The sequence below is a fragment of the Rhinopithecus roxellana genome, chromosome 7, assembly GCF_007565055.1.
Source record: "Rhinopithecus roxellana isolate Shanxi Qingling chromosome 7, ASM756505v1, whole genome shotgun sequence".
NCBI lineage: Eukaryota > Metazoa > Chordata > Mammalia > Primates > Cercopithecidae > Rhinopithecus > Rhinopithecus roxellana.
The window spans coordinates 129,836,661-129,848,800 of NC_044555.1; the positions used below are offsets into that span (position 1 = coordinate 129,836,661).

Sequence of the window (12,140 nt, forward strand, 5' to 3'; positions counted from 1 at the left end):
ACACGGCAGCAGACTGGGATATGCAAAGAGAAGAGTAGCCTAATTGTCAAGTCTAGATCTAACAAAAACAGTGTCCCAAGATCATGGCATATTTCCCTGAAACTGGAAGAACTGATCAAGAAACACAGCTAGGTTGGTATAATGTGTGGGTAGAAATGGGGATAAGTGAAAACAATTTCTTTAATGTTGTGTTTGCCATTGTAGCATATAGAATTCTTGCTGTTTTTGTATTACTTGTTCCTTTTGATATTCCAATTTGTGTATGTACTATGAGTCCTATTTATATCTTTACAGGTTTGGGGTTCCTGACATGTAGCTGGTCTTTAGTAAAAGAGAGCTCTTTCTCTTTGATAATAGCTGTAAACTTACTACCATCTCATATAGTTAGTTATTTCATATTACTAACTCCTTTTCTTAGAAACATAATCCATTAGTCACTCTTTCCTTGTCATTTTATTATACCTGTTTTCTTAGTGTTGTACTTATTTAAAAATTAGATACTTGTAAGGCTTAGGCAGGATGAAATTTTGTCTATTTATTCAAAATATACGTATGAAATCTTATTACCTACCAAGAATACTAGCAAACGTTGAAAATTAAAATGAACAGAATGGAGGTAAGATTCCCTTGTTCACTGGCCTGCTTCATATTTTTCTGTTATTCAGGCAATTTGTTTTTTGACTCTGTTCTGTCTTTAATCACTGCTTCTGCATTCACCCTGAATTTACTCAGCTTTAACCACCATCTTTTATAAACTTTCAGGTACCCTGGGAATTTTAACAGTGGCTTTTAGGACATCTTGATACTAGCCTGAATTCTGCTGCTATCTAATTATGTGCCATTAATCTCTTTGGAATTTTATCCAACTGTAAAACAGAAATGATTTACCTACTTTACAAGATAACTATGAAAGGCTATTTAAACCTGCATTTATTCATAAAATAATTTCATAAGTATTTATCAAATGCTTATGAGTACAGAAATTGTGTCCAGGGAGATATTCTGAGGCACCTCATTTTTTTTTTTTTTTACTTAAACAGAAGGGCAGAGGAATCTTGGCTTTGCCACTTAGTAGTTGTAACTTGAGTAATGCCTCGGGCTTTGGTTTCCTCCTGTGAAAAATGGGCATTGTGATGGTGCCTACCTCAAAGAATTATTGTAAACTTTAAATGCAATCACCTATTTAAAGTGATTAGGACAGTACCTGGCACATAGTAAGTGCCCAAGAAATGGTAGCTATTATTAATCTGTCTTATATCAGGAATGGGGACTCCACATCATCTTCATGTCTGGGATTTAAGTAATCTGATTCTGCCTAATATAATCAAGTTTGTCTTATTCTATTCCCAGAATGAACAAAGAATACATATTTATTATCTTACATGTCATAACTTGTCACAAACTATCTCAAGACTGTCCCATTATTTTAAGTTCACCACTGGGTAGCTGAGCAGGGTTAATGATTGAACCAATCCAGATAAGTATGTAAAAACATTTTGTAGGCCAGGTGCAGAGGCTTACACCTGTAATCCCAGCACTTTGGGAGGCCGAGGCGGGTGGATCACCTGAGGTCGGGAGTTCGAGACCAGCCTGACCAACATGGAGAAACCCCATCTCTACTAAAAATACAAAATTAGCTGGGAGTGGTGGCACATGCCTGTAATCCCAGCTACTCTGGAGTCTGAGTCAGGAGAATAGCTTGAACCCGGGAGGCGGAGGTTGTGATGAACCAAGATTGCGCCATTGCACTCCAACCTGGGCAAGAAGAGCAAAACTCTGTATCAAAAAAAAAAATGGTTATCTATAAAGTGTTATGACTATTTTAATTAACAACTCCCATTTCACTAGGTTTATTTGCCTTCTCAGCCAGTTCTCTATATGGTTACTAAAATGTGTGGTTTTACAAAGTTATTAGCATGGAGTTAAGATTTTAGTACTTAGTGTGGCTCATTAAGTGATGGTTAAAATTTCTAAGAGAACAGTTCTTAAAATGATATGAGCCATGGCAGCATTCTTAGAATGTATGTAGCTTCTAATACTACCTGAAATGAAAACACTGATTTGCATAGATACTAAATTCTGAGATACTTGTTTTTTAAAAAGCCTCACTGCTTTAACTCAAATCTTTGTAAATTAGCTGAGGTCTTTTTTATATGAACAGCTATGAGGAGCCAGATTATATATAAAGTAAAAACACACACCGAGGCAGGCGCGGTGGCTCAAGCCTGTAATCCCAGCACTTTGGGAGGACGAGGCGGGTGGATCACCTTTGGTCCAGGAGTTCGAGACCAGCCTGGCCCACATGGTGAAACCCCATCTCTACTAAAATACAAAAATTAGCCAGGCGTGGGGGCGAGCACCTGTAATCCCAGCTACTTGGGAGGCTGAGGCAGGAGAATCGCTTGAACCTAGGAGGTGGAGGTTGCAGTGAGCCGAGATCACGGCCACTGCACTCCAGCCTGAGCAACAAGAGCGAAATTCCATCTCAAAAAAACAACAAAAACTGTACAATTATGGTTTAAAATAGAAAGAAAGAAACCACACTGAAAACAGTAATTCGTTTGCCAAATGAACTCAGTTAGGTTAGCACCTTAGCAAGACCCTTTGGGAACAAGTGGCCTCTAAGTACTTCGGTAGCAGTATCTTTTTTTTTTCTTTTCAGACTTTTTCTTTTCCAAAATTACAAAGGTGTAGTGTGTCTGCTGTTACAGGATGGAAAAATGCATCATAGGAGGTTGGAAGCTTGTTGGCCTCAGTCATAAAGGAAAAAGAAAACTGAGAATTGGCCGGGCGCGGTGGCTCAAGCCTGTAATCCCAGCACTTTGGGAGGCCGAGACGGGCGGATCACGAGGTCAGGAGATCGAGATCCTCCTGGCTAACACGGTGAAACCCCGTCTCTACTAAAAAATACAAAAAACTAGCCGGGCGAGGTGGCGGGCGCCTGTAGCCCCAGCTACTTGGGAGGCTGAGGCAGGAGAATGGCTTAAACCCGGGAGGCGGAGCTTGCAGTGAGCTGAGATCCGGCCACTGCACTCCAGCCTGGGCGACAGAGCGAGACTCCGAGACTCCGTCTCAAAAAAAAAGAAAAAAATAAAAAAAAGAAAGAAAACTGAGAATTAGGCATAGGGCAGAAAGGACCTCACCCCTCCCAACGCTTTCATTTCTAAATAATGCTTAAGGAAACCATGCCAGGGTTTGTAAAATAGTAGAGGCACAACCATGGGGAGTGAGCATTGGGGAAAGAGGAAAGAGGGCAGGACGTGAGGATAAAGCGGCTTCTTAACTGCGCCTGCGCCCCTGGCAAAGCTGACAGAAGCGCGTGAAGTGACGTCATTGCCTGCGTCACAATACGCGTCGTCTGACTGGAAGCGTATCGCAGGCTCTGAGGGGCGGGACCCAACTTATGGTCAAAGGCGGCAGATTGTAGTTTTTGTTTTGGCCGAAAAGGCTTACCATGAGTTGCCAGGGCTGAGAGAGATGGAGAAGGATTCGCGGCGGTGACAGATTAAATTCCCCAGTTACATTATAGACTTGGAGGTGGGGGATCTTCTCATCGTTAGAGGCCCCGATCATGGGAGATGGGCGGTTCGGAGCCAGTCCTGCCTAACTTTGTGTTCACTGATGTTAGGGATGCTAGGGCTGCAAAGGTGGGCACCCCTACTCGTCTAAGAGCTTTCTCCTCTCTTCTCTTTTTCTCCTTTGCCTCTCTCCTTACATCACCTGCCCACTAAGTCGACTTGTCCTTGTGTGAACGGCAGCCGGAAAGCCTTGAGAACTTATTCCTCGACCCGGACATGGCACAGGAGAAAATGGAACTAGGTTTCGAGTCGCTGCCGAGTTCCACTACCGCAGACAGCAACATTCCGAGAAGAGTCAACAGTGCCCCTTTGATCAATGGACTTGGGTGAGCCAGGTTGAGATACTGAAGGAGGCAAGCGGGTGGGGAGGAGGTGTTCGGGGAAAGTGATTTCCTATAGAATTCCAGTCCCTTTATTTGTTGAGGTTCTGCAGGTATCTCCCTTGTTCCTGGTGTCCTGAGATCCCACCCTCAACCTTGGGTGGGGGTAGTGGGACGGGCTGACCTGAGGGAGAGCGCGCACCCACCCTGAGTTTGACAAACATCTGAATCTGAACATCCTCCCCTGATAGTCCACCCGGACCCGAAAGCAGCAGCCAATTGGTGTGGAGCACGGCTTTTTTCTAACTTCACCCCATTTCTTACCCATTCCTTTGAAGAAACTTAGCATCCTCCCCCACTCACCTCCAGATCTTCTGCCATGACTGTAATATTTGTCATTTCAGCTGTTTTGTCACCTCTGACCTTCACCTCCAGCTACTTGAATGGAAATGGTTGTCAAGCAAATAAGCTTTGGACTTTTTTACACCTTTTTTTTTTTTGAAACAGAGTCTTGCTCTGTCGCCCAGGCTGGAGTGCAGTGGCACCATCTCAGCTTACTGTAACCTCCGCCTCCTGGGTTCAAGCAATTCTCGCGCCTCAGCTTCCCTAGTAGCTGGGATTACAGGCGCCTGCCACCACACCCGATAATTTTTTGTATTTGTATTAGAGACAGGGTTTCACCATGTTGGCCAGGCTGGTCTCGAACTCCTGGCCTCAGGTAATCCGCCCGCCTCAGCCTACCAAAGTGCTGGGATTACAGATGTGAGCCACTGCTCCTGTCCTACACTTATTTTTTATTGGCGCAAAAAATTTTGGTACCACAGAAGCTTGATCTCCTAAATTACGCATTCTCACTGGGTGATACTTCCCCCAAGCGGGGAGAAAATAGTTCTTGGGGGAGTGTGAAAAAGTTTTACTCTTTTTATGTATAAAGCACAGATATACATATAGTCTGTACACAGATACATAGTATATATGTGTTATTAAAATTTCACGGAGGGGAAGCAATTAGGGGAAAAATGTCTAAAAAGGCTTTTTAGAGGGTCAATAATGAAAAAATAATTTAGAAACACTGCACTAAATGATGGTTAACTGTATTTCTGAAGATCTGGGATTACTAAATCTTGTTTCCTTTTTTTGTTTTTTAAGACGGAGTCTCACTGTGTCGCCCAGGCTGGAGGGCAGTGGCGTGATCTCAGCTCACTGCAACCTCCGCCTCCCGGGTTCAAGCGATTCTCCTGCCTCAGCCTCCCGAGTAGCTGGGACTTCAGGCACCCGCCATCATGCCCGCCTAATTTTTTGTATTTTTAGTGGAGACGGGGTTTCACCATGTTAGCCAGGATGGTCTCGATCTCCTGACCTTGTGATCTGCCCATCTCGGCCTCCCAAAGTGTTGGGATTACAGGCATGAGCCATCGCGCCCGGCCTAAATCTTACTTAAACTAGACTTTTAAAATGATATTTTGGATCTCACATTTCAGTATTATAAGGTTTTCTAGATATCATAAAAATGTCTGAAAAATGCATTCACTACATACATTGCTAACTTTGCTCCTCACCTTTTGTGGCATCATACTAATTGATAGTTGTAATTCACAGTACCATAGACTATCAGGAAGGGATTCAGAGACCAGCTTTACCCTCCTTGTTTAACATATGAGGAAACTGAGGCCCATAAATCTCCAAAATGACATGTTTAGTGGCAGAGCCAGTACTAGGAACCTCTGTTTCCTGACTCCTAAATGACTGTTCTGGCCACTACTAACCAATAACTAAGCTGATTAACTAAATAAATGCAGCTTTTGGGTCATTTGAAGTAGGAGAGAATATATTGTTCACAAAATGAAAAGCAAACTAAGATTGACCAAAAAAAAAAAAAAATACATTACCTTTTTAAAATAGGCAGGTAGAAAAACATAGAAGGGGGACTCTGCATGTTGTGCTGAGAATAAGAACATTTTATTCACTCGGGATTTTGCTCTAATCCTGTTGTGGGAATTATGGGACCCACTGTACTAGTAGAAGAGAGCAGTAGGGAGAATGTTGGGTTTATTGAAGACAATATAAAAAGAAGAAATAGATTGCAAATAGATGATGGAGGATGTGTACTTGAAAGAACCTGTGGATCCTCTTTAATGTATTAAATACGCCAGAGAAGGAGTGGACCCTTCCCTAATCCTCAAAGCCTTGGAAACAGAGAGATCTCAGTTATCCCTTCATACCTTACTTTGTTCTGCAAAGGATTTTTTTTGTTTTGTTTGTTTTTTGCTTTTATCATATTAGAGCATAGCTACAGTGTTAAATTCCATAGCTAAAGATCCTGATGCATGAAGTAAAATTTGTACAGAAAGATAAGGGTCACTAGCATATTTCTCTAGTAGGAGTTTAAAGATATAGAAACCACATAGTGGACGGAGTCCAGGGACTGTAGTCCATCAGAAAGAAGTAACATAGGAATGATGTGTGACATCCCTGAGATTAGGGAACTTGCCTAGATGATCTGAGGGCATATTTTGTGCTGTTGTGGAAAATGTAGGGCATGGTCAGAGAAGTTATTCTGAAGCAAGAAAAATTTAGAGTAGGATTACACTGAGCCTTAGTTGAATTCATTTTCACCTCAGTTCTTATTTGTATATGTATACTGCTCACTTTTCTCCCTTTTTTTTTTCTTCCTTGGCCCTCTAATACTTGTGTACTTCCTCTTTCTAAACTATACCTGGCAGTAAAGCATTCTTTTCAGAAAGTGAGAATCACTAGCATATTTCTTTAGTAGGAGTTAAAGATATAGAAACCACAAAGTGGACAGCGTTCACGGACTCCAGTCCATCAGAAAGAAGTAACATAGGAATGATGTGTGACATGCCTGAGGTCAGGGAACTTGCCCAAATGATCTGAGGGGATGTTTTGTGCTGTTGTAGAGAATATTTAGCTTGCTAAACATTGTTGCACCTCTTTCAAGTAATTTTCGAACTTTGCTCGATGTTTCTTCTATATAAAGACCCTCTTGCACCAGCATTTGCAGAATTAAATTCCTTACATTTGTTTCTTTTATATCAACTCTTTAATACAGTATTACTGTTTTAAAGAAGCATCTGCACTGTTTTATGTATATCTTGAACTAATAAAAATTCCAACGTCAAAAGTTTTGAACCTCTTGGTTCTTTATACTCTTTATCCCTGTAGCTGGCTGACTTTATTGCTAGTGTCAATAACTATATTTAAAACTAGGAGTTTTTGGCCGGGTGCGGTGGCTCAAGCCTGTAATCCCAGCACTTTGGGAGGCCGAGGCGGGCGGATCACAAGGTCAGGAGGTCGAGACCATCCTGGCTAACACAGTGAAACCCCGTCTCCACTTAAAAAATACAAAAATTAGCCGGGCGAGATGGCGGCGCCTGTAGTCCCAGCTACTCGGGAGGCTGAGGCAGGAGAATGGCGTGGACCCGGGAGGCGGAGCTTGCAGTGAGCTGAGATCCGGCCACTGCACTCCAGCCTGGGCGACAGAGCGAGACTCCGTCTCAAAAAAAAAAAAAAAAAAAAAAAAACTAGGAGTTTTTTTCTTCTCTTTCTCTGACCCTTATGCAAAGACTCAGAGATTAGGTTCTTGTATTCCTGCCAGTGCCTCCCTACCTTAAAAACCTCTACCTTGACCCTGCATTTAAACTGTTACTGCCTCAATTATTATTACTTTTTTCCTGAGATGGAGTCTTGAGGCTGGAGTGCAGTGGTTCAATCTTGGCTCACTGCAACCTCTGCCTCCTGGGCTCAAGCGATTCTCCTGCCTCAGCCTCCCGAGTAGCTGGGACTACAGGCATGCACCACCATGCCTGGCTAATTTTTGTATTTTTAGTAGAGATGGGTTTCACTATGTTGGCCAGGCTGGTCTCGAACCCCTGACCTCATGATCTGCCCACCTTGGCCTCCTAAAGTGCTGCTATTACAGTCGTGAGCCCCGCCCCGACCCTCAATTCTATTTGAAAGGCAAATTACTGCCCCAGACCCAAATGCAGCCCACCACCTGGATTTGCAAATAAAATTTTATTGGAATGGAACCATCCCCATTTGTTTAGTTATTATCTATGGCTACTTTCCCACTGCAGTGGCAGAACTGAGGAGTTGCAACAGATACTGTATGGCCCACAAATCCTTAAATGTTTACTCTCTGGCCCTTTGCAGGAAAAGTTTGCCCATCCTCTGGTTTATTGAACTCTTACGAACGTGGAAGAATAGCAGCCATGAAAAATGATTACTTTGGGAATATAAGTGACATAAATCTATTATAGTTTAGACAGAGCTGTTTATTGATCATTTGATGTAGAACATTGAACTTCCATCCAGTTATACTACCTTTGCTTTTTCCGAGTTAGAAGTAGCACTTAACTCAGTTCAGATATCACCTAGGGTTTTATAAATTCATGTTGAATAATGCATATCAGTTGAAGTATATATTGCCTGAATTCTTTCTTTCAGTTATAGTCTTACTAAAATTGGCGAACAAATTTAGGGTAGAATATATCATTGCTAGCCCTAAGAATTAAGCCCCCTACACATGTACACAAAAAAGAGTGGAAAGAAATAGCCCATTAGTGTCCCTCCAATTTTCTTATAAGTGACTGCCAGAACATATTCCTATTCTCACAAAGAAAATGACTGGGAAAGGAAGTAAACTTAGATACATCCATATACCTTCCATTCATAAAATAGTAAGTTACTGCTTGTTATATGCAAATTATGATGTTGCAAAGACATATCTCAGGGCTCAATAAACTTTAATAGGGACTATAAATACTTGAAGGACTTAAATGTATGGTAGAGTAAGATAAGTGCGTAGGGAGCTAAAAAAAGTGCTAGGGGAATTCAAAGAAGGAAGGGAGAAATTACAGTGGGACTGGTGAGGGAGAAGGACAAGTTTATGAAGAAGGTGACAATTGAGATGGGCCTTCATGGATTGATAGGATACACCCTGGGAAAAAGGGGGACCAATGCTTGGGATAGTATTTTAAGTATTATATACAGAACAGACTTGAAGGCAGAAAAGCATAGATGTATTCCAGAGAACTGAATGGTCCACTTTGCCTGAACCCCTGACTCCCAAATGTTCATCTGCTGATTAGTGCTGATCTCAGGTGAAGTTTTTACCAATCCGTGCCTTTAAAAAAGTTAAGTACAGCATAATTAAAGATGTCATTATGTAGTTGCTAATTATCCTTCCTGGGCAGGACTGTACTGTACTCTGAGATTTGTTGTTCTCTTATTTTCTTAATACCAAAATGTCATTTTACAAATGAAATGATGGTATTGGTCAATGGTGGGGTTTTTTAAAAAATGACTTGACTTGGTAAAAGAAAGAGGTGGCAACTATGTTTCTGCCTAGATTTTGTTTTGAAATTGTACTAGTCCATGAAATTGAAGAGTCTGGAGCCAAACTGTGGAGGGCTTTGAATGTCATAGTAAAGAACGTAACTGAATTTGATAGGCACTGAAGAGAGTCACTGAAAGTTGTGAGCAAACTGTTCTTTAGGAAGGTGCCCCTGGTAGTCTGTTAGATAGCCTAGAGAAGGGAAAGAAGAGAGGCAGGGAGCCCAGTTAGACTATGGCAGTCTGTGGAAAAGGAAAAAGACCTTGAATTGGTTTTTGGCAAGGAGCATGAAAATAACCAGGTGAATATCAGAGAGAAAGGGTATAGAGGTAAAATCTAAAATACTGGCAGTTGACTGGATATAGGCAGCTAAAACAAAAGTGTTATAGATGATTTCTCACATTGGAGGAACCTGGATGAAGGGTACATGCGAACCATCTGTATTCTTTTTGCAACTTCTTGTGAGTCTTAAACCGTTTCAAAATAAGAAGTTATAATAAAAAGGAAAACATGCCAGACACAGCTGGGATCTGTAGTCCTAGCTATTTGAGAGGCTGAGGCAGGAGCATCATTGAGCCTAGGAGTTTGAGGGCAGCCTAGGCAACATGTAGTGGGACCACATCTCTGAAAAAACAATGAAATGATGATTTCTTCAGGATTACAAGGTCAAATAGGACCGAGTTCACTTGGTGGGCAACCATCAAAGCTGAGGATGCAGACCTAACTTCAGTGGGCAGCAGCTGCACAACTTCAGTCCGTTGTTATCATGGGAATGTGGCCCAGTGGTGCAAAATCTTGCAACTTTTCAACAGAAGCCAGAAAGTTGGGATCTGGGTGTTGTTTTTGTTTTTGTTTTTGTTTTTTTTTAATGTGAAATCTCACAGTGTACAAAACAAATTTAAAAACATTTTTAACACTGTGTAGGCCAAACCAAACACATCTGTGAAAAATCTGAGTTCCATCAACCCCTGCTATTGGTTATTCCTCTTATTCATGTGAAACTTTGGGAATTGAGAGGGAATTGGTATTTGCACATTGTAGCTCTGATCATAAATTTAAATCATTTACAGGTTTAAACTGAAAATGATGTACTTCCAAGTTCACAATAAATTATATTCATTCTCCGTAGCATAATTAGGAGTAAAGTAGTGTGCTTGAAAATTCCTTACCTTATATGGAGACTTGTTTAGGCTCAGCCAACCAGGGCTGTATGTGTGTGTGTGTTTTAATTTCTACCTTTGCACAGCTTGCCTTTACCCTTGCTGTTTAGGTATTTTAAATCTTCTTTAAAAGAATTTTGTGGCCGGGCATGGTGGCCCACGCCTGTAATCCCAGCACTTTGAGGGGGACAAGGCGGGTGGATCACCTGAGGTCAGGAGTTCGAGACCAGCCTGACCAACATGGTGAAACCTCGTCTCTACTAAAAACACAAAAATCAGCTAGGCATAGTGGTGCGTGCCTGTAATCGCAGCTACTAGGGGGGCTGAGGTAGGAGGATTGCTTGAACCTGGGAGGCAGAGGTTGCAGTGAGCTGAGATCGTGCCACTGCACTCCAGCCTGGGCAACAGAACAGAGCGAGACTCCGTCTCAAAAAAAAAATTTTTTTTGTAATGGATTTTATAACAAATATTTTTCTTTTTCTTTTTAGTTTTAATTCACAGGTGTTGCAAGCTGACATGTTAAGAATTAGTACAAACAGAGCAATGTTTACGAATCGACGCTGTCTGGTAAGAAAATGCTTATAATGGCCTCCCTGTCCAAGACTTGTGCTTATTGGTCTTAACCAATGGTCTTCAAACTTGAGCATTCACAGGGAGGGCTTATTAAAACACAGATGGCCAGCGGGAGTCTCACCCCCAGGGTTTCTGATTAAGTACATGGGGGTGGAGCATGAGAATTTGCATTTCTAACAAGTTCCCACTTTGAGAAACACTGCTCTAAACATTACTGAAGGAAAAATAAACACATTGACTACAGTTATGATTGCTGCAGCTGCAACAGAATTAATTTTTAAATCCCATATGGATTTAATATTGAGATTTTATGTATAAGACCATCTGGTTTCCAATTTTTTTTTTAAAGAAAATTGTAACTTTGAGAGGAAAATTTGCAGACTCTCCTAAAAGTAATTTTTAGGCTTTTAGTTAGACTTTTATCTCACATTTATCTTGAATTATAAATAAGATTTGCTTTTCATGGTATTATCATGCAATCTCTAAATTATAACTCTTTTCTACTAATTATCCTGTAAACATAGAGAATATACTTGTAGATCAGTAAGCCAAGGTGAATACATGATTCATTATATGATTTTTTTTATTGAGATGAAATTCACATAACATTCAATTAACTATTTTAAAGTATACAGTTCAATAGCATTTAGTGCATTCACAATGTTATTCAACCACTACCACTCTCTAGTTTCTTTTTTTTTATTATTATTATACTTTAAGTTCTAGGGTACATGTGCACAACGTGCAGGTTTGTTACATATGTATACATGTGCCATGTTGGTGTGCTGCACCCGTTAACTCGTCATTTGCATTAGGTATATCTCCTAATGCTATCCCTCCTCTCTCCCCCGTCCCCACAATGGGACCCGGTGTGTGATGTTCCCCTTCCTGTGTCCAAGTGATCTCATTGTTCAATTCCCACCTATGAGTGAGAACATGCGGTATTTGGCTTTATGTTCTTGCGTTAGTTTGCTGAGAATGATGGCTTCCAGCGCATCCATGTCCCTACAAAGGACACGAACTCATCCTTTTTTATGGCTGCATAGTATTCCATGGTGTATATGTGCCACATTTTCTTAATCTAGTCTGTCACTGATGGACATTTGGGTTGATTCCAAGTCTTTGCTATTGTGAATAGTGCCGCAATAAACAT

General features: G+C 41.2%; 1 protein-coding gene across 6 annotated transcripts in view; it reads left to right on the top strand.

Moving 5' to 3' along the window:
* The window catches only part of FAM122C (family with sequence similarity 122C), a 57,202-nt gene continuing 45,062 nt past the window's right edge, over positions 1–12,140 (top strand). For 4 of the 6 annotated variants that reach the window (XM_030933893.1, XM_030933894.1, XM_030933891.1 and 1 more), the window contains exons 1-3: positions 1–132; positions 3,733–3,904; positions 10,903–10,981. In XM_030933893.1, the coding sequence (XP_030789753.1) occupies positions 84–132; positions 3,733–3,904; positions 10,903–10,981 (300 nt within the window). In that variant the 5' untranslated portion in view covers positions 1–83. Of the gene's footprint in view, positions 133–3,158; positions 3,648–3,732; positions 3,905–5,047; positions 5,235–10,902; positions 10,982–12,140 lie in introns of those variants that run through there. The other 2 variants (XM_030933895.1, XM_030933890.1) reach the window with 2 other exon arrangements.